Raw genomic sequence first — 23,111 nt, forward strand, 5'->3', positions numbered from 1 at the left:
AGTTATTTGTCTATCTATGCCTTCCACGTAGTGTTGCCAGCCTCCAGGTGGGGCGTGAAGATCTCCCAGAACTGCAGCGGGCTTCTGGGCTACGTAGTTCTCCTGGAGAAAGCGGCTTGTTTTGTAGGATGGACCCTGTGGCGTTAGGACTTGCTCCTTCCCCTCCCCAAACTCTGTCCTTCCTCGGCTGCTGCACCAAACCTCCAGGAATTTCCTAACCCAGAGCTGGCAACTCTAGCCTGGTGCCCTTAGGTAACCCTAATTCCACCAACATGGTGGGTAATGTGTCTGGGGTGTAGAATGACTACAGAGTGCTTTTTTCTTCCTTCTCCCAAAATATTAGACATCTAATGAAAATGGCGGGCAGTAGAGCAGGAGTCTCCAACTTTTTTCACTTGTGGGCATCTTTAGAGTTCTGGCACAGTGTGGTCGGCGCAGCCACCAAATGGCATCTGCAAAATGGTTGCTGCAGGAGGTGGAGCCACCCACCAAATGCCTGCTGCAGCATACCGTCAGTCACACCGGAAGACGCTGTGCTGTGTTGGCAGCTGTTGACAAAGCAACGTTTCAAGAAATCTGCACAGCCAATCAAATCTCCAATGGCCAACCAGAACCCCTGATGGGCAAAAGTCCCACCTTGTCCCACCTACGTTCTAAGAACACTTGGTGGGCACCAGACAAGGTGTCCGTGGGTGCCGTGGCTCACTTGGGTGCCACTTGGGGACCTCGGTAATAAATACAGGACAGTCAAAAGGAAATGTATCTTCATAATTAACAAATTTACTATTATAAGACGTTGCAGTGGTGATTTGCGTGGTATTATAAGATGTTGCTTAGGTGATTTCAATGGGGGAAATGAGACAAATATAAAAAGGCTGTTAGTCAATAGAGAGAACAACAGGGGCCAGACTTTGGCCTCTGGAGCCCCTGGTAGGGCTCCCAGGGGTACAGGAACGGTTGATTACGCGTGGAGCAGGAAGTTGGGCTGGACGACCACAGGTCTGGTCCCGCAGAGCTGGTCTTCTGCTCTTAGGAGCAGTTAGCCTAGTCAGGCTCCTGCTGGTGGCAGGCAGTCTCCTAGCACTTGCAGCCTCTGCCTGCCAATTGTTGGTAACTGGTGGGAGGAGGCAGCCCCCCCCCCCCGCCAAGGATTGCCCACCACTGGCAGAGACCAGGAGGCAAGCTAGGAACATTCGCATAAACACGCACTGCAGTTCTGGCTGACGATGTCATTTCTGGCACTTCGCTCACACGTGAGGTAAGGAAACCGACACCCTCCCTCTCGCCCGTTGCTGGCGTAGGCTTGCTATTCCCCCCACCCCCACTTACCAGGCCAGCGGGGGCACGTCCCCTGGGGCACCCCCTGGTGGCAAAGCACACCGCCAGGCAGCACGGTGCGCTCCCATGCCCGGCAGCAGGCCCATTTCACACCAAATTGGGTCCCACGGGAGGGCAATTCGGCCCTTTGCGAGTGTGGGAGCGCTCTTGGGCCACTCTTTGACCCACGTGATGATGTCACTCCCAGGAAGTGATGTCATCATGCCAGCCAGGAGATACTCACAAGGAGGCAGAGGGGAGGTAAGACCCAGCAACCCAATCTCCCGCCAGGGGAGTGAAGGGACCTGGCAACCGTATGCTGGCGGGACCTGGCAGTTTTAGGAGCAGACAAGAAGACATGAAATCCAGATTCTGTAGTTCAAACCTGGTCTTCTTTTGCCCTTGGGAAACTGAAGATCATGTGTGCATCTAACATGAATTGCTCATAAGCAATTATATTCAAGATTGCTAGGATTGCAGTGGGACACAAGTGTGTGATTCGGGGCCTGGGATTTTGCAACAGATCTTAAAAATTGGACTAAGGTGGATTTTTTTCATTCATCCTTGATGGAATATCCCATTAAAAACGTTCCAGCCAGACCAGATTACCCCCCTTTCTCCTTGTCGCACTCTATGCCCTCCACCCTTCCACTCTTCTTCATTCACCTGTTGTTCCTCCAAAGAGTGGTGCTTTCAGCTAGCAGCTGCCTTAAGGACACACCTGAGGATCGTTCCAACCCCCCTCCCCTTTGAAGTGTGCTCAGGACTCAGTTTTAGTTGAAAGGTTGCTTGGTTTATTTATACAAAGCTGGTTCCTCTGTGAAATGGGGATTTTGAGGCCTCAGAAGCCAAGGGCACCAAGCGGGCCTCATTGAATCAGTGCAGGGGCTGGCATTGCCCCGTTACAATCGGGAGAAAGTCTGTGGACCATACCGAAGCGCCAGGCTGTTGAAGAAACCGGGCCAGTGTGTCGACCCTGAGTTGAAATCGGTGGTTAGCTACCTCTGTCTGAGGCAGAGCAGCTTTCCGAAGTTAGGCGCGAGTGCGTTCTCACCCAGGCTTGGCAACAGCAGGTCAGCATTTTCATTCGGGTTCACTCTGTATTCCTGGGGCTTGTTTTCCTCATTGGAATAACAAGCCAAATGTTTCTTGTGATGATAGATTATAAGTGTTTGCGAGTGGCTTGTTTAAAACGTGACACTGCAGAGGCAAAAGCAAGTTCCCCTTGCTTGGACTGGGGGCTCTAGACACCGAGTCTCTCCCATGCAAAGCAGTCGCGTGTGCTTAGTTAGCACACACATGCCCAGAGTCCTGGGGTGCAAAGAAAGCCCACTGCACATTCGCGCGGAGGAGGAGTGTGGCGTGCCTCCACGGGTCTTCTCTGGCAGGAACTCCAGAGGAGCAGGCCTGCCCTGTGGCCTTTCCTTTGCACTAATCCTTGAAAGGAAGCTCTGGCCCTTTCTCCAGGGCCCCCCAGATTTCAGCCCATTTTGTCTGTCCCAAGGACCTTAATAGTGGAGATATTTAAAAACATCTTTCATTTGTATTTGACTTCAGTCTGGGTTCTGTATGCTAAAGATGCTAGAATGTGCCAGTTTGGTGCAGTGGTTAAGAGCACGGGACTCTAATCTGGAGAGCCGGGTTTGATTCCCCGCTCCTCCACTTGAAGCCAGCTGGGTGACCTCGGGCTAGTCACAGCTCTTCCAGAGCTCTCTCTCAGCCCCACCCACCTCACAGGGTGTTTTGTTGTGGGGTAATAATAACACTTTGTAAACCGCTCTGAGTGGGCATTAACTTGTCCTGAAGGGCGGTATATAAATCGAATGTTGTTGTTGTTGTTATGTTGGGGACTGGTTGTTGTGATCTCAATTTGTGGTGTATTTGTGTAGTACAAGAATTCCTGCAGAAACGGTCGCCTGTATTCAAAGGCTTCTTGTATCACACTTGTGATCTCTGTCACAAGTCAGGCATGTTGTGTGGAAAAGTGCCCCAAGTCCAGTGACTTTCTCAATGGAGAGGAGGCTGAGGGGAGCCAGCGCCCCCCTGTCCTTCGCCTCGCAGGCGTGACTCCATGGGAGTGTTTCCTCGTGATCAAGCAGGCTGTCTCCTGGTGGGCCCGTGGCCTCCCCCACAAAAGTGGGCTGGGACGCCACACTGGCAAGAAGGGCCTGTGCTGGAGTGGTAGCCCTGCGTGGCTGAGTCCCACACGGGGAGCCAGTGCCTGACACACTCACGCCCTGCGCAGGGCTTGGAAACGGGTAGCCAGTTCACCAGGCAGGCTGCCCCTCCCTCCCTCCCTTTTCCAGGGCCATTTCCCCAACCCAGCCCGCCCCAGTCATAACTTACTCTCATCATATCATTGTAATTTGTTCAAGATATTTTAAGATCTCTATAACAAAAACATTGCCCTGACCTGGATAGTCCATGTGAGCCTGATCTCTTCAGATCTCAAGCTAAGCAAGGTCGGTCTTGGTTAGGAATTGGATGGGATACCTCCAACGAAGACCAGGGCCTCAGAGGCAAACCACCTCTGTTAGCCTCTTGCCATGAAAACCCCGGCAGGAGTCACCATAAGTCAGCTATGGCTTGAGGGCACTCTCCAGCACCACTATGACAAAACATTATTTTATAGTATCAGGTATATGCAGCTTTCCACACACACACGAATGTCTGGAATATATATATGCATATAAATATAGGAAAGGAATATATTGTTGAAGGCTTTCACGGCTGGAGAACGATGGTTGTTGTGGATTTTCCGGGCTGTATTGCCGTGGTCTTGGCATTGTAGTTCCTGACGTTTCGCCAGCAGCTGTGACTGGCATCTTCAGAGGTGTAGCACCAAAAGACAGAGATCTCTCAGTGTCTCAGTGTCACAGTGACACGGAGAGATCTCTGTCTTTTGGTGCTACACCTCTGAAGATGCCAGCCACAGCTGCTGGTGAAACGTCAGGAACTACAATGCCAAGACCACGGCAATACAGCCCGGAAAACCCACAACAACCGTAGGAAAGGAATTACCCTGCATTTGACATTTGAAAAAATGTTTTCATCTATGTTAAGTCTTTGCCTAAGTTCTGTTCCTGCTACAGTCATATGTAATTTCAGGGGGTTTTTTCCCTTCAAAGTTCTCTATTATTCTAAATGTCAGTAAATATAATTAAGGGCATGATATGTTAACCTTCACAGTCTTAGTATATATAATGCCTGTGCCTAAAATGCTGGACTTTAAATGCCGTTCTGCCTGCAGGAAACGAAGTCCCCGTATTCTCCACGTTTCCTACAGCTGTGCATCGTGGCAGGAAAACCCTGTGCAGAGGCTTCCCAGTGTTGTCCTCCTGGGACAGATCAGCACCCCAGCTAGCCATTGGGTGATGAAATTGGTCATGATGTAGCCATATTCGTGATCAAATTAAGGACCGGGTCATGCATCACAAAAGTTAGAATGCCTTGTCCATATCAAGTATGCTATGTATTGTGAACTGCAGTCTAAATCAGCGAAGGATTGTATGATAGACCTTCACAAATTTACAATAACTCCACTCACACGACGATGTTTCACCACCTCAGCAGCACTCCCATCCTCTGCAGTGGGCCAGTTCCGGTCCCAAATGGGCCTAATTCAGCCCGCTGCAGAGTGCGGGAGTGCTGCCAGGAGGGCCCTGGAGGGCTCGTGCACTTCACATCAGGCCAGTTCGGTCCCAAATGGGCCTGTGTCAGATTACGGATTATGATAAGATATGGCAGACAGATCCCTGGATCATTTCAGCAAGACACGGGTCCTTAGTTAAATGACTTTTATTCAGAAATCAGATCTTTTTCATAAGCACAGGTCTATAAGTTTACTTAGAAGCAAGGAAACATATAAGCAGTACAACTTCTTTGAAAGGAATAGAGGCTAGAGGAAAGTACAGACCCAAAAATACTCAAACATTTCCCTCCATCATCACCCACAGTTTTGAGCGGGAAATGTCTGGGAACCTTTTGCTCCTACATCCGCTAGACAAGATAGAAAGGGATGGTAACATTTCAGACAACCAAGGTCATTTTGGTGAGTTTCAGAGAAACACATGGATTACACCACTGCATTCTCAGGCAGAGGAGGAGAAGAGAAATGAAAGTGATGCATCCAGCATTTGTGATATGAAAGCAAACCACAGTATTGACACTTAGCATTGCCTAGAACAATGACATGGATGGAGGGGTACAGACATACATGACAGCCTAATTCAGCCCGCTGCAGAGTGCGGGAGTGCTGCCAGGAGGGCCCTGGAGGGCTCCTGAACTTCACAGCAGGCCAATTTAGGCCCTAAGCTGACCCAGTTCGGTCCCAAACAGGCCCAAACCAGCCTGCTGCGGAGCATGGGAATGCTCCCAGGGTCAGCACGATACCCTACACGATGACATCACTTCCTGGAAGTGACGCCATCACACAGCCTGGGAGCACAAACACTGCCACGAAGGTGAGTGCCAGGTCTCCCAACTCCAGCCAGGAGGGTAAGGGAACCTGGCAACATAACTCACATGATTTGAAACTTGGCTGGGGAGGTTGCCCCCATCAGAGCGAGTTTTTTGTTTTCTTCATGTGTGAGCCTTTTGTGTGTGTGTGTGTGTGTGTGTGTACCGATTTAATGCCAGTTTCTGTAGTTCATTAGCCATTATTGATTGGCATAAAAAAGTTTTTTCAAATAGTTGTAAATAATTGTTTATTACTTGGGTACCCATGGCACAGCCTACAACTTTTAAGAAGTGCAAATTGTGAGAGAATAAATTTGTAGGCAGGCATGAAATTTGCCTGCTGTGTCTTGAAGAAAATTGGAGTTAATCCCTGCTGTTGTTGCCTCAAATTAATGAAGCAAATCTGGAGAAATTGTGAACCGTGTCTCTGGACTGCATTCTGTGGATCAGCCTATCTGATCCAGGCGGGAATTGGAGAAGTTTCTGGCTAAGATCCCCTGATGAGGCTTATCCCTTCCTACAGGAAGGATCAAAAAGGACAAATAAACGACTCTTCATGGCACCCTGCTCCTCTTCGTCTTCACTAGCTGTGTCTCTAGGGTGTAGTCTGGAAAAAAGCATTCTGTGTGACAATAGGGGCGTCTGAAGCAGTTGCAGGGGTGCCGTGCTCTTTCATCTCCGCTGCTTCATCTGTAAAAGACAACAAAAAAGAACAGGGCTAAGTCTCACAATCCTCAGAAACCAAGGTAAAAAAAACTCAAGGTAGCAGCACTGGTTTCTCCACACTTCCTACAACGTTATATGGGGATGTGAAAGAGGCGACTGCCCTTGTCTGATCATTGTGAAGAGAGAAAGAATGAATAGTCTCTCCCACGTGAATCTTGGCAGATGGAAGAGCCATCTTGGTACCACCACCAGCAGCGGCACCAGGGTTTTTGGCGCTCACAGCCGGCTGGTGGGCCGGGCGCCCCCGCACACACACACCGGCCTGTGATCACGGGAGTGTGCGCGCCGCTGGTCCAATTGCTGCGGCAGGCGGCTGGGACAGCGCGGGGATGGCCTCTGAGCTCTCCCGCTCGGTTGCCCTGTGCCGCCGCAGACACCTGCCCACGGCTGCTGCGCCCGGCTGGGGGCATGTGCTGGTGGCGGGGTGTGGCGGGACAGATAGGAGGCTGCAGCTCCGTGGTGTGTGCTCCCACCCCCCGCGCCTCCTCCGGCGCCCCCTCCGGCACCCCGCGCCCTGAGGCCACCTGGCCTCAACGGGCATGCCAGCCCTGGCCACCAGAGCTGCACTCGTGTCTCTTCAGGGTGGCACCTTGTTGTTTGAGGATGGCATGTGCTGGCAACAGCATCTAAACCCCCAAAGACCGTCCTGGTCACTCCATCTGTTTCTCCAGCCTTGCTCCAGCTCACCCACGAATCCAAGGTCAAGCCTGTGTCCACAGCATCGAGCTCAAGATGAACTGGGGGCAAACCTGTCCAGATCGGGCTGTATTTTGATCAGGCACATTCTCAGTTTGAGTCAGTTATTTACTCTGAGGTAAAGATGGAGACCATGAAATTCCAGGCTTCCATACAGAGATTGTAGGTGATTCCTTTTCTATTGCTGCGTTAAAAAGCAAAACCAGGCCGGTTCCCCCTGTTTCAGTAGCCATGTCTTTGCAACATTTCCCCTATAATAGACTGATGGGGGGGGCGGTGTTGCTTTCAAGGTGTTCTCCTGTTCTGTGCAGTTGAATCCATTTCAAATACAGCCACTTCCCTTGATTTATTTGTGGAGGGGGAGGGAGAAAAGTCTTTCTGAGTCTTGTATTCAGGTCCACAGTTTGAGGATTGAGCAGAGATGCATCTTCAAAGGGTCCAGCACATTCACAGCCGTTTGGTTCACATGAAAGGCTTGGCAGGCTGTTGAGCGTCTGAGAATACCAATTAGTTGGTGTGCATGACTGGAGATGGGGGGGGCGGGGCTGGAATGTGGGGCTGGAGACAAGGGCAGGGAAGCCGGTCGGTCGGGGACAGCAGGGACTGGTGCTCCCTGGCAAAGCCTGCAGCGCACGCTTGGCGTTCAGCCTTAGGTTGGACTGAAAAGATCCTTTTGCTGTCTTCTTTGCAGATGCTTCGGGCTTGGTTTGAGATTTCAAAATCTTGATCTCTTGTATTATTCTGATGTGTGATTTTGCAACTAACGCCTTGTAGTAATTAGTTTCAAGTGTGTCCAAAATTATTTCAAATGTGGCAGCATCAAAGCAGCACATGCTTCCAAATAGGATGGTGTTGCATATTTACAGAGCTTCTCTTTCTTGGACAAAGTATGGACAACATGCAATTCCTCTTCTATTTAAAAGACTGAGAGAGAGGTGGTTTTACGTGCTGCCCTCGATATTTCTTTTCCCTCTTAAGAGAGAATAGTATGCGCTTCTAGGAAAGCTGCACCAGAGCAGCAATCACACTGAAATCTGTCGGCATTGGGTGTCCTCCTCCATATCTTTCAAGAGAGGGGGGCAAACAAGAGTCAGGCACAACTGCTTGCTGGGAAAGGGTCTTCCAGTGTGGCACTAAATAGGGGAACTGGGGCTCTCCATATTTTCACTTCCTGTCTCAGAGTCCCCCGACTTCTATTCACCAGCTTTACTGGGGGGGGGGGGGGGCGGGGAATCTGTTTATAGTTAAAACTGCTAGAAGGCAAGTCCTTTTTTTGGAAAGATTTTTAAGCCTGCATGAAGTATAGCCATCTTTGTGTTGCCGCCTTTTAGCGTTCACATCTTTTCATGTAGCAGAGAGGGTGGGTGAAACGGAGTTTATGCAGGCTGAGCAATTACAGCTTTGTGTCCAAAAGGGGAATTGATGCTGTTTGAAATGGTGCCTGTCTACTCTAGCAGATCCAGGATGTGATTGGAGGTGCCTTCATCTGCCAGAAAAGCATATTGCCGTTACTCCTTTCTGCTCTGTTGGTCACGTTAATGAAATGAGGGTCATTCAAAGCATTATCTTTGTAGCTTGTGATTTTATTCCCTCCCAGTTTGGTTTAGCGGTTAAGAGTGTGGGACTCTAACCTGGAGAACCGGGTTCGATTCCCCACTCCTCCCCTTGAAGCCAGCTGGGTGACCTTGGGTCAGTCACAGCTCTCTCAGAGCTCTCTCAGCCCCACCCACCTCACAGGGTGATTGTTGTTGTGGGGATATTAGTGGCATACTTTGTAAACCGCTCTGAGTGGGCATTAAATTGTCCTGAAGGGCAGTACATAAATCAAATGTTGTTGTTATTCATTCTGTACTTTTTCCTTGCAAGATTCTCTGATCAAATTGTAAAGTCCTTCCTTAATGGCACCCAAGACTTAAACTCAGCTGGAACAGAGCTTAGCTGGGACTTCTCTCAGAGGCTTTAAAAACATTTAGTTTGGCATAAGCTTTTGTTGCCAGCACATGCCACTGCTCACAAATCTGACCCAATGCCCGGAAAAGCCTGTCACAATAACCGGGATGATTTTTCATCTGCTGGAACTCATGTTATGATCTTGGCTGCTCACTACCCCTGTGAGATCCCTCCGGTGACAGAATCAGGACTGATGAGAAAACAGCACTTTGCTTGCGGGAAAGGCAGCTACCGCATGCCGTGGGCAAGGCCTGGCCGTCAGTGGAAAGCGGGGCCTGGTCCACGTGCAGGGAGAAGGACCTCGCCTGTCCCAGGCAGGTGCAGCCGGAATTGCTCTCTCTTGTACGGCTGGTCACCTTGCAGAATACATGATCTCGCCTCCTCTCAGATGTACCCAGTGACCCTGGCCTGACCCTCTCCTTTGTGTGCCTTTTTATTTTTATTCAAAAAGAAAAAGAGAATAAACAATACATAAAGAAACGTAAACAATATATAACAGCATGTTTAAGCTACCAAGTATTACTCCTCTCCATCTCTTTACTTCCTTATACTCAACATTTTATACTCAACATTTTAAAATATTAATTTTCTAATTGGTCTGCTTCCATAATAACTATGTGTAGTTTTTCTTAATTTCCAGCTACATGGTCAAAAAAGTCTTTCCATTTTTCCTGAAATTCTAAGATTGGTCTCTTATGCACATAGGAAGTTAATTTCGCCATTTTGCCATATGCATACAATTCATCCATTCAGTAACATCTGGGCAAGATTCTGCCTTCCATTTTGTTGCATATGCTACACTTATCACCATATATTTAAAAGGTTTGCTGTGTACTTTTATAATATTACTAGGTAAAATATTTAATAACCTATCTTTAGGATTCAGGATAAAGGGATCTTTTAATATCTGCTGGATCTCTTTGTGTATTTTTATCCAATATCTGCTTGCCTTCTTACATGTGCACCACATATAATAGACCATTGCATCTGTACCTTGACATTTCCAACACCTTCCACTGTAGTCCTTAATCGGTTCTTTCAATGTCCTTGGGGGTGATACCCCATCTAAACAAACATTTTGTACCAGTAGTCTCAAAACATTTGACAAACTGTAAATTTAATTTCTTTTGTCCATAAGTTTTCCCATTGGCTCATAGAGACACTTTCTCCAACATTTTACCTCCATTTTATCATACAGTTTTTAAACTTGTTACTATTCTGTGGCATATTGCAGTAGAATTGTCTATATTTTTCCTAATAAATGCTTTGAATTCCACCAATTAGTTGTTCAAACACTGTTTTCTCTCTTAATCAGCCATCTTCTTTGGGTAACTGTTCTTTGAGTTTGGAGACCATTTGATAATACATCAACCATGGGATGCTTTCTCCTGGAGCATGAATTTCTTGCCATGCTTTGATATTTCCTTGCTTATCCATAATATATTCATAGTTTACATGATTTTTTTTATTTCTTGTATTAGCGTCACAATGGGCATCTATTGGTAATGTCAGCGGCAAGGTTGGCACCCTGGGCACCTTCAGTGAATCCGCGAGTCGTTGTCTGTGTGATCCTGAGCTGGATGTGGCGGAGTGGGAGTGGGAGCCCCTTCCCTTGCACCAGATCACCAGCTGGTAGTCGTTGGGTCAGTGGAGATGCCTGGTTCAAAGCTTCGGAATTCCATAATGAAGGAATTATATCAGTACAGCAAAGAGGATAATAATGGCAATGAAAGAAGATTTGATACATCCAGTGTATTTCTTTTAACCTGCGTGGTTTTGAACCTCAGTTCAACATTGCTGCCCTCCCAATACATACACTTCGCTTGCTGGATCTTTCTACTTTTAGGCAGGTAGCTGTGGTGGTCTGTAGTTGACAAGCGGTTTTTGAGCTCAGGGCACCTTAAAGACCAACAAGTTTTTCAGGTGTGAGCTTTCCAGCGTCAGAGCTCCCGTCTTCATACACGAGTAGGAAGCCACTGGACTCAGATCCTGGATCTTTCTAGAAGCTGTGAAGTGTTGCTTCCCAGAAATCGTTGTTGCCTTGTCAGCTATAATTGTGATTCATGCCATCATTTGCAAAGAGTGTAAAAGAGCACCATCCAGAAAAACAAATAAAAGGGATTTGATTCTCTATTAATGGAAACATGAATTCATTTCCTCTCTCGTTAGTAGTCAGCTGAAATCTCAGAAACGGTCAAGAAATTCAGTGGAACCCTGGAACGGACACATTCGGTGCCCTGGAATGAAGAGTCCGTTCCAAAGGCAGCCCAGCTGCAACATGCAATGCAGCCCAAACGCTGCCACGTGGTCGTGTTTTAACCCTCCTTCCTTCCTTCCTTTCTTTCAGACGATGCCAGTGCTGGAAGGGAGAGTTTAGCTCCCAAAGGCCCCAATACTGACTTTGAAGACCATTCAGGAAAGCTGTGGGGTAAGTAAAGATGCCTAAACAAGCCACAGTTATGCTCCTGCTACACACAGAGCCTTTCTTCTTTCTGATTTTTATGAATATTTGAAAAATATTTAAAAGAATTCAAAACTTAATCTTCTAGCTTTTCCACCTGCAGTTTGTCTTCGAGAGCTTGTCGTGTTCTCTCCACTCTGCCCTTTCCAGCTTGCGAAGAATCTTGTGGATTGTGGTGGATGGGTTTGAGGGTCATCGCTAGGGGTGTGCATTTCAAAGAAACAGACTTTCATTTGGATGCCTGCAGTGGCTGCGAGCTGGGCTGCGGGCTTCCCCACAAACTGGCCCAAAACAACTAATTTCAGGTTTAATTTTGGCTTGGGTATATCCAAATGCACACCCATAGTCTTTTCTATTTCTATTTGATTTGAATAAGCTAACAAAACCTTAGGAGAAATCCAGTAGTTTCCATAACCAGCATAGCTCTCCAAAGAGCTGGAAAAAATGGGGAAAAAATAAAGAAGAGGGAGAAAGAGGAGGGAAAAATGAACGTGGAAATCAGGATAAATCGGTGCAGTAGGGGAAGTGAGGGGCAGGAGGCAGCAAAAGAACTTTGTTGGTCCTTCTAGAGCAATGAGAGAGAGAGAGAGAAGCCAAAAGAAGCAGCAGAGGTCAGCTGCTTGTTGCAGACACTGAGAAGCTGGGGTGAAGTCCTGATTAGGGGTGTGCACCCCAAAAATATTCGGGTTTTCCGCTTCGGGTTTACCCAAAGCAGGAAAAAAATTCAGGAATACCAAAACCTGAAGCAGCAAACCGCTTTGGATTCGGGCATTTGAATCGCTTCGGTATGCTTCGTAAAGATTCGGAGCATACCAAAGTGATTCAGGGTGGGAGTCTTTCTCCCAGCACCCCCACCTCCATCTGCCTGCCGCTGCCACTGCCGTCCCGCTGCCTCCGCTGCTGCACTGCCTCTGCAGCCTCAGCAGCCTGCTAGGTAGCTGGGAAGGGCGGAGACGCTGCTGCCGCGCCACCGCCTCCACCTCTGCAGGGGCAGGGCCGAGGTAAGTGGGGGCTGGGGCTAGGGGTTGAGGGGGTTTGGGACGTTTAAAGGGCCCTGCCGCTTGTAAGCGACAGGAAAGGGTCGCTTTAAACTTCAGCTATCAGGCAGGGGGGATCCCCCCACGTGCCAGCTGAAGTTTAAAGGGACCTGCCTCTTGCAGGAGACCGGGAAAGGGCCCTTTAGACTTGGGTCCTGAAGCTTCCCGAAGCAACCTAAATTCTTCGGGAAGCTTTGATTCAGGATTTCTGAATCAGGGCCAGCAAGCTGGCTCCAATTCGGGAATCCCGAATCTTTATAGATTGGGTCCGATTCAGGTATTTTACCCAAATCAGAAACTTTGATTCAGGATTTCCGAATCAGGGCCAACATGCTGGCTTCAATTCGGGAATCCCGAATCTTTATAGATTGGGTGCGATTCAGGTATTTTACCCAAATCAGAAACCTGAAGCGCACACCCCTAGTCCTGAATCATCTCCCTCTTTCTCTGGCTCTATGTGGAGATACCAGAGAGGGCGAGGGTCATTACATTCTCCTAACAACTCTGCAAGATAAGCTAGGCTGAGAAATGTGATCAGCTCTCCTTTTTCCTTTGATGAGTATGCAAGGGTTTAACCCAGGCCTAACTAACCCAGATCCACCATTGTCCCCTGTCTCTGATTTACTTCCGGTGTCAGCTGTTGGAGGAGGCCAGAGCAATTGAGGAGGCTGGTACACTGAAAGCAGTGCCGGAAGATCCTATCCCAGAGTTTCCTTTTCTCATGCTTGTATCGTAGGCTTATAAGGCCTGAGTTCTTGCGGTAATGGAGATGCAAAAACAGGTTTCGCTTTTTTCAAATTGTTCTATGAAATTTCTTTTGGAAAAATGGGGGAGGGTCCCTCAGATTTAATTTTGCTATACATTTTGAAGGAGCACCCAGTACTTTTTTTCCTTTAAAAAAACAGAGAGAGAAGTGCCAGTACTCGTGACATTCTCCACTCTCAGCCCGAGTCCCAAACGCCCAAGACGTGCTGGTATTCCATCAAGAGGCCCCACTACTCTGTAAAGACTCAGTGCAGCAAAGGGGGCTCTTTGCTTTGAGCCCCTTTTATGGTCTTTTATGCGGCAAATCACCTGGTACAAGCGGACGTGGGTAGGAGTTCTTCAAAACCAAAGTTGCAGGAAGAGAAGCACGCTTGCCGTCTGATGCTGAAGGCAAAGCCGCAGCCCATTCAAGGCAGCTCCCGCCACCCACCCCCACCCCGCAACTCAGTCTTCCAATAAGTTCGTAATGTACTCTTTCTTGCCGGTCCACCTCGTGCTGCTGGGTTTTTTGTTTTCCGCACCCAGTGGGTCTTTTGGTATTTACACTTCTAAGAAGTGTGCAGGCCAAGGGGGTGACGGGTTCCAACGAGGTTCCGTGGAGTGTGCTCGTTTTCCTTGCCTGGGATGCCTCTCTTTCAAGGAGATGATCCAGGGAATACCAAGACATTTACACACCAGTCCCTCCAGAGTGAGCTCGGATATCACACTTGCCACCCCAGCTGTCTCCGTTAGGTCCTTGGATGCCAACTAGTCACTCCCATTCATTGGGTTACACATGAAAGCCCTGGAGCAGAGAGCAAAGCATTTCTGTGCTGCACAAGAAAGAGACGGAAATAAAATATCCTGATGTGGCTGAGGCCCAGAAAAGGGGTGGGGGGGTGGGGGGGGACAGGCACTTGCTGCTCAGGCCAAAAAGGAAAAAAAAACTCTAAAAGGACGATGTACATGAGGGAAATGCGTGAGCTGAATTCCCCCATCAAATGTATTTGAAATATGAGGCCTGTGTGTGAGAATAAATGAAGATGCTGAGGAGGAAGGGAATGGGGTGAGGGAGGAGGAAAAGTCCGCAGCTCCGGATGTGCTCCCATAGTGGCAGCTCCACGTATTCTTTTCCGCTTCCGTGTCTTGCCCAGGGAAGGAGCAGCCGTGGCCAGCAGCTGGGTGTGGTTTCCCAGGAGGGTTGGGCAGGCGAACCTGAGTCACAGAGGAGTGCTGGGGAGGAAAGTACCGGCCCCGGCTGAGGACAACATCCTGCCTGCCAGCTCAACCCTCAGCGCCATTTGCCTGCTTGTGATACGTGTACGTTCATTAAAACTGGTGAATCTAGAATATCCCGTTTAAAATTGGGTGGCCTTTTTTCAGGAGGGAAGGCTGCAGTGTAAGGCAGTCCCCTTGCCTGGTGACGTGTTCAGGGGAGGACCTGCCTCCACATAATCAAGCAGGAAACGTTTATGGCGCTGCCCACCTCACCCTTTGGGCCATAAATTACAAACATGGGCAGGTGTAAATTGTCAGGCTAATGTTAAAAAAGATTTTTGAGGACTTATGTGCAAGGCTGACATAGGGGTCACCAGTAAGTAGGGCCTGTTATATGCTGTTTTGAACTTTACTTGATAAATGGGTTGTACTTAGAGCAGGGCTTGTGTGAAAATTTAATATGTGGGGAGTCCCAGGTGATCCCTAAGACATGCAGTGCCCACAGCCTTTTTATGTCAAACAGGCAGCATCTATCGTGCTGCCCTTGAAGCCTATCTGGAGGCTGTACTTGGTGGCTCGTAGGGATCGTATCCCTCCAGGCAGTCTTGTGCCATCTACGCCGGCTCCCTTTTTGCTTCCAGGCTCAATTTGTGGTGCTTTAAAACTCTATACAGGCTGGAGTCAGCCTACCTTAAGGACCCCTAGGAACCTACGCACTGACTTCCGTCGTCTTTGGAGTCCCAGCTTTAGATGCCACCTGAGGCTCAATGGGTGGCAACTTGAGAAGGAGCCTTCTCAGTCAGGGCACCAAAACTTAGGAACCCTATTTAGGTCGAAAGGTGGCATGTAAATGTTTTAAATAAATAAAAATAACATACTTTAAAGCAAGGTTTCAGAACACAAGAAAGCATTCAAATTACTGTGTTCAAAATGCGGTGGCTTTGGCATGGTGGGGGTGAGGGGGTGAGTAAAGCCGTTCTTTTGATCATCTTGGGGATCTGATTATGAGCAGAATTGCAAGCAGTTCAGCATCTGCAGAGTGATAACATACATCAGGACATCTGAGAAACGGGTGCTCATGCAGGGTTGATTATTGTGCCCCAGGTCATCATGGGGTGCCTTTTTAAAAAGCAGCTAAGTTAGCCTGCAGTGGCAAACCACTGCTGTTAGGCTCTTGCCTTGCAAAAGCCAGCAGGAGTTGCTGTAAGTCAGCTACAACTTGATGACACTTTCCACTAGGGGTATGCACCACCACCCCCCCACCACCCCAAAAATCCAAGAAATACAGATCCAAGTTTCAGAGATCCCCCAAAAATCTGGGATTCCTGAAATCTGGGGGAAATTCTCTGATCTGGTTCTGACAGATTTATTTGACCGTTATTCTCCATGGGGAAACCTATCCAAGGGATATCTAGGAGATGAGAGGGGTATTTTTCAACTAAACGCTATCAAATTTGAAGGGAACCTACTCTTGACTGTCCTCTAAAGACTCCCCGTGTTTCCAGAAGGTTGAACCCTAAAGCCCCCCCCCCGGGGCCACTCTCCATTGTTTGCCCAAGTCTCTCCTGACCTGGACCGAATGCGGTTAACAGTAGAAAAGTGAGGGGCAGACGAGGAGGAACCTGCCAAAAACAATAGGAGGGTACGCATTTTCCCAAACAAGGAATATCCTTCGTTGTCACGGCACAGTCCCACAGGGGTAGCGTGCATGTGTTGGCTCGCCACTTGCATTGCTTTCCTACCCTTCCAGCATAAGAGGCCGAGAAGAGCTATCTAGCGAGTTCAACCCCCCCCCCAACCCCAACCCCCACCCCCCCCACCCCCGGCCATCATTCCAGGTGCTGACCACAGCCACTCAGACCCTTAGCAGCCCTCCTGGGAGGCTGGACAGCCTTTCTTTACTGAGACGCACCAGTCTCTGGGTTCTTTACTCTGCCGGGGGGGGGGGGGGGATCTCGCATACGGTCAGTCAGACACTCAAACACAAGGCTTAAATGTAACCGTTGCTTATTAGCTTGACGAGAGTCTATGCAGGATTGCAGGAACCACTCCGAAGGCACAAGCAAAGGGGCAATTAAAATAACAAACCACTTCCTTTATTTCCGTCTAGGGCTAACTGACTCATCACGAGGCTAGCTAGCTTGCATTTCTCTGAAGGGCTTGAGTGCTCATGCTCACAGCACAGTCCCAAACCCATGCCGGGCAGCTCTGGTCGTCTCGGGCCTGACGGGGCACGAAGTCTCTCACGTGCTGGTACAAGAGGATTGAGGCAAGATGGTCAAACGAAGTCCTAGCGAGAGTGAAGCCAGATCTAGGGTGCAGCGAGGAGCCAACTTTTCTAGCAGTGACAGCCAATCAGAAGTCACTATTAGCGTTGCTAGGCTGAGACAGAGAAAGAGGACGTGCAGAGCCCCTTTCTGTCAAGAGCCCCTTCCTGTCATGGCCACCTTGTCTAAGCAACAGCACACAGGTGTGCAACCAGTTAACTGGGTGGCAGGCCAAGACTGGACCGGAGAGATCTTAGGAGCCTGAACAAAAATGCTGAAAATAGACTTGTGTGTGCACTTCTAGACAGCAGCGCCCACCCCGCAGTTATCTGTCTGCCCCCATGAAAAGAGATCACTCTTCCTGAAGTTCCATTACTTAAACTTGCTCTGTGAAGAAATTAAAAAATGGCTGTTGCTATTGCTCATCTTTTGCTGTTAAAGAAGGTTATTTTTCTCCAGGCTCTGTGGCTCTTTTTTAAAAATGAGCCAATTGCAGAGGGGAAGTCTGAGAACCCCTCTTCAGGTTTAGTGAGTCTAGGGGAGTTTTGCAGATGCCCCAAGCGCAACCTCTTCACCCCAAACCCATTGTGACCGGGCTTGGTGCTTTGTGAGAAGAAGCCTCTCCGTCTCAGGCAGACAGGCGAATCCCCTTGTGCTCAAGTGGCAAGCCAGACTGGCATGGTTTCCACTGGCACCAAAGTCAATTCCAACACCAGCTTCGGTTCTGGCGCCAAGCCCATCCACTACAAACAAACAAACTACTCTTTTCCATAGCTTCTCAGAACCTCCCCCAGCAGAAAGCAAAGCATGGTCAAAAGCGTAAGGAAGAGGACATTTCTGCAACTTCTACACCTACGTCTTGGGGGCGCTTGTCATCTTCTCAGAGCTGCCCTACGAAGGTTGAACAGGCAGCATCGGAAATGGTGCCAGAAGTGGTTCCCATTTGGAAGATACCTTCTCCCATTTACACTCACCACATCACTTTCACTCAGCGCTATCAGTGTCAAAGGGGGGGTGGGAGATAGACCCTGAAGCCTCTGCGAGGGTTTCTGTGGATCCAACACAAGATCACCTCCCTGGCTCACCCTTTGGTGCTCACCCTTGATAGGCTGTTTACTCTAAAGAAAGAGGAAAGGGTGGAATCGCCTTGTCGTCTGCACTATGAATACTATGACTGGTCTTACCCATCTCGGGACCCCCCCCCCCCACACACACACACACTGATTTGGAGCATGATCTGGAGTACCATCCCTGGGACTATGCTGTGGTTCCATACAGAAGCACCTGCTTCGGAATTGAGCCGCCGCCTCTACCGCTGTTGGACTTATTCTCAGTGCACATCTTGTAAGAGAATCAAACCTACCTGTTGTTCTAGAGTAAGGTCCAGAATCTGCTCGTTCTCATTACTCCAAGTCTGAGACAGCAGTCTTTCCAGTAGTTTTTTTTTTATGAAGAAAAACTCCTTTGCGTAACTTGTTTCTTGAAGTCGCTTGTTTGGTCTCTCCAGTGAGAGATCCCCATCTTTAGAATGATCCATTCTGGATCTACAGGGCTGGTGGACTTTCTCATAATGGAAGATTCTGCAGGAAATCGCCACAGGCCCCTCATGAAAACCGGCTACGACGGAAATTGAAGGTCCCTATAAAATTGCGCCAGAAGGCTGTCCTTTTCCTTCCAGCCGTGCAACATCTAATGCCTTAGTGTCTGAGGCTCTTCGAGGACAGTCAAAGGGTGCCCAGCGTTCAGCGCCTCTTGACAGAGAGTGAGACACGAGTTAGCTGGGGTGGGCAGAAAAGTCTGTGCATCCTCGGCCCCAGATTTCAGGATTGCGAACTGTCAGGCATTATGGGGAGCTCTTTCCACACCTGGATCTTATCCCAGAGGAAAGTCACAGGCTGACTGAGGTTCTTCACTTGGAACCTTCTGAGATGTCATAGCAGTCGGCCAATTGATTCAGCTAAGCACGTAGCTGATGGTTCTCTCTGCAGTCTACCTACCGCAGTTTCTTGAAGGAGGCGTGTCTGGTTGCTGTCTGTCACTTTGCCTAACAAAACAACCACAAAGAGGCTCTAAGGGGAGATACCACTGCAAATTGGATGGGAGACGTTTCTTTCTGGCTTTGCCTAACAAAACAAAGGCAAGAGTGAAAGTTCTGCCTTTTGCTGGAGTAGATCTCTTTAGCTCTCGGACATGGAAGACCCTGGAGAAAATACAGGAGAACAGGGGTACACTGCTGGTCTCTAGGGGTGCTCCTCCTCCTCCTCCTCCTGCAGCATCCTTTTCAAAGCCTTACGCCGGGCCTTGCGCTGCCTGTCATAAGCTGTGTCCTCTTGTGCACCTTCTTACCCCCATTCTCAACTTCAGCCAAGGAGACAGTTCCATTCTTACTGCTTATTCCTAAGCTGAGTTTTTGGCAACCAGTCCTTCCTCATTCCATCCACTACGCCCAACTTGGGGTTAAGGTTCCCCAGCTGACCTGGGAATTGATCATCAGCGGGTCCTTCTGATCCCCCAGGGTGTCATAACCGAGAATTCAAAGGCCACCGATCCAGCCAGCCTCCATCAGTTACTCCCAGAAGTGGCTGCACCCCTTCCAAAGGTATCCGTAGGGACCAGCATCAGGGGTCTACACAAGGCGTTTCTTAATCCAGAAAGCAGGCCCTAAAAATACTAAATGTGTTTCTACAAGTCAACATTTTTATTTATTTATTCATACATTCATTCAGTGTATAGTCCGCTCTCCCCACAAGCAGGCCCAGAGCAGATTACAACATAGATACATAAAACAATTAAAAATGATTTGAAAGGTTCAGGATGCTCTCTGTGTCGGCTGTTCTTCCTCTTACAACCTGAAGTGTGGTACGGAACACAGTTTCAGAATCATTCTCCTGTTCCATCGTCTTTTCCCCAATGCAAAGGCTGCCCCAATGCAAAGGCTGGCTCATCTAAGAAAACAGAGGCGCACATTCAGGTTAATGTTGACAAATCAAATCTAGAGCCATCCCAACAAGTCCTCCTCATAGGGACAGTGCAAGGCCAGAATTTTCCTTGCTCAGGAGGACCGGGTCCAATGAATGCATGGTTTCATGCGAGGCTCTTTCAGTATGTGATTTGTCAGTATATTTAGCATCTTCCGGTGCAGCCAGAACAGGAACCTCAGTACCTCCAGGACCATCATGCGTTCCTTAGACTGCTGGACCAGGGGAAAGCATAGATGCAGGTGATACCTTTCGGGATTTTCCTACCTGACCTAACTCTGGCCCCAAATCCTTCTCTCCTGTGGTCGGGGGCCATTGTGGTCATAACTAGCATGACTTGGTTGGACTAAGAGATTCACTGGGGTCTTTATAAATATCCTGGAGCTAAAAATCATGCCTTAAGCTCTTACGGCCCTCTGCTCCCACCTCAAGAGACAAGCCATTCAGTTGGCAACAAGGAATACTACTACCAGGTTCTATTTAAACAAACATGGTGGTCCGGCCTCTCTCTCCCTGTGCCAAGAAGCCGTAATGCTCTGGGAGTGGTGCATTTCTAGGTACTCCATAATACAAGCTGTTCACAGTGCTGTTCACAAATCACTTAGCAAATTCTCTAGGCAGATTCCACCATGGATCCCGTGTGTGGGAAATTCATCTTTTGTTTGTGTAACAAATAGCAATTCACCAATGCGGTCTCCCCTCTATAGAGCTGTTTACCATAAGGGTAAGCAAGAAATGCAATACTTTCTGCTCCCTAGCAGCTTAAGATCCCAATTCTTTAAGGGATGTTTTCCTAATTACACAGTCTGGGACCGCATTCTGTGCCTTTCCTCCCTCCCTCTGATATCTTGTGTCATCTGCAGGATGAGGGAAGAACGCGCTCACCCTTTGGGCCCGAACAGAGCGGGCTTACATGACTCCTCTCAGTGCCCCAGGGCCAACATTACAGGCCTGCCCCAGACCTTTCCATGGTCTCTCCAGTCACCACAATACCACCAGTATCAGCATATTGTGAGCTCCTAATGGTCCTTAAATATTGAATTTTTATTTTCTAAAGCAAGATTAAATGTTTTGCCGCTAGAAAAATATTAGGTAGGTTCACAGGGATTCCGTTCCCTGAGCAGTTATGTAATTGTAAATCTGAAATACTAGACACTTCTTGTCATTTTGTATTGATTGTAATAAGTACGATACTGCTCGAGACAAGTGGATCGTAGCAAACATTCAACAATGAACCTCCACTTCAGAGCTGGAGATGGTGTCAGGTGCTCAGGATCACCTGTCATATTCAATACCCTACTGCAGCTGATGCTGTTGGGGTGCTTCTGGGGTGTTTCTGTTATTTGAACCCGGGGTGGGAAACTGGGAAGATGTTTGTTCCTGTTGTAATCTTCCCCGAGCCTGTAATCTCTCCTGAGCCTGGGAGCCTGCTTGACCGTGAGCAGTCCATGCATCACACAGCCTGTTTTCCTGAATGCAGAGTTGGAGAACTGTTAGGAGAAAGGGTGGGGTGGAATTAGGAATAGCGTAAGAGCATGAAACTGGCATCTTATCAATAAAGAACTTTTACTCATGAAGTGAAGTCTCTTGAGAGGTGCCAGGCATCCTTACAGATGGTAGCTGTTAGGTGATGTTGACTCTCATGAGACTTTTGCAGTGATAAAATTTTTTGTCTATGGCATTTAAATAATGATATTTATTTGTGTGTGTGTGTGTGTGTGTGTGTGTGTGTGTGTGTGTGTGTGTGCCTCACCATCCACCCATCTGTGTGAGGGTCACCAGATCTACCAACTTCTATGACCTCAGTCAAGTTTGGATTCAGTTTCTCTTGAATGGCCATTAGAGGTTACCAGCAGCTACCTGAATATTTTTGATCTTAATGGTTGCGATATTCATCTCTAGAAAGCAAGCATAGTCAAGTAGTAAATACTTCTCTGAAAATTGTAACTGCATATAAATAGGATCCACATCATATTCCCGCTCTTTATTGACATGGGGTCCATTGACAAGATCAGCAAATTTGATAACTATCTATCCTTCAGAATTGTTTTACTCAAACATCTCTTTTGTTATTGATAGAATAGCCATGTGGAATGACCCTGTAGAATGCCCCCATAATTATCTTGAGAGAGGAAAAAAAATACGGGTGTTATCTAATGAAAGTCATGTATTTGCATCTCTTACTGATTTTTGGGGGGAGAATTAAGCAATGTGCTGAAGTCTGTCTTAAAATACTGCAGTTCTGTGAGTTTTTCATTCTTCGGCACTGGCTGAAGTTGCTTTTCACAGTTGCTTTTCAAGTTGCTTTTCACAGACATTTGGCTTTTATCTTCGTAGCTCGACCTAGATTCACTCAGCCTGCTAAGATGAGACGGAGGGTGATTGCCCGACCTGTGGGGAGCTCCGTGCGCCTGAAATGTGTAGCCAGTGGAAATCCTCGGCCTGATATCAGCTGGCTAAAAGACAACAGGCCTCTCACCCCCCAGGAGATTGGTGAGAGCAAAAGGAAGAAATGGACCCTGAACTTGAAGAACTTGAAGCCCGAGGACAGTGGAAGATACACCTGCAGAGTCTTCAACAGAATCGGGGAGATCAACGCCACCTACAAAGTGGAAGTGATCCGTAAGTCCTGGATTAGGGGGGCAGATTTCTGAATTGGGCAGGCTGATGCTCCCGTCCTGGGTTGGACTGCAGGCAAGGGACAGACAACCTAGTTAGACTAATGTGCCAGTCCTGATTGAACTAGCCTGGTAGGCTTGCTTCCAAGTAAACATTTTGGACTGAGAAGCAGAATGCATGTATTTATTTCAGCCAAACTCTTCACTGCTGTGTAATGTAAGTAAGTACAAATAGGTAGGCTTATTGGCCAAGTCCAGCTTGTAAATGTAGAGTAACAGCTGCCGGATACTGGCCTTCAGTTCTTGCCTCGTTCAAAGGAGCACAAGACATGGTGGTGCATAAGCATTGCAGTCATGGCTCACTTTCAGGAACAAACATTTACCAAAATAGATGCAAAGAATATAGCCATTGTTTCTTTTTAAAGTTCTCTGAAGAACTGGCAATCGTTACTGCTGAATTTTTCTACAAACAGATACACATAAGTAATCATTCTAACATTTATTCGTATTTTGTAAATTTAGTAATGTATGTGTGAAAATGGGAGGAAATGTCAGAAAAATAATTTAAATGGCTAAAAGCAGGGCTTTTTTTCCTGGGAAAAGAGGTGGTGGAACTCAGTGGTGGAACTCAGGACCGCACA

General features: G+C 48.1%; 1 protein-coding gene across 3 annotated transcripts in view; it reads left to right on the plus strand.

Moving 5' to 3' along the window:
- FGFRL1 (fibroblast growth factor receptor like 1) overlaps window positions 1-23,111 on the plus strand; it is a 244,406-nt gene that overhangs the window by 204,536 nt on the left and 16,759 nt on the right. For all 3 annotated transcript variants that reach the window (XM_054973973.1, XM_054973976.1, XM_054973974.1), the window contains 2 exons: window positions 11,495-11,575; window positions 22,190-22,474. In XM_054973973.1, coding sequence (XP_054829948.1) covers window positions 11,495-11,575; window positions 22,190-22,474 — 366 coding nt within the window. The remainder of the gene's footprint in view (window positions 1-11,494; window positions 11,576-22,189; window positions 22,475-23,111) is intronic.

The sequence above is a fragment of the Eublepharis macularius genome, chromosome 3, assembly GCF_028583425.1.
Source record: "Eublepharis macularius isolate TG4126 chromosome 3, MPM_Emac_v1.0, whole genome shotgun sequence".
NCBI lineage: Eukaryota > Metazoa > Chordata > Lepidosauria > Squamata > Eublepharidae > Eublepharis > Eublepharis macularius.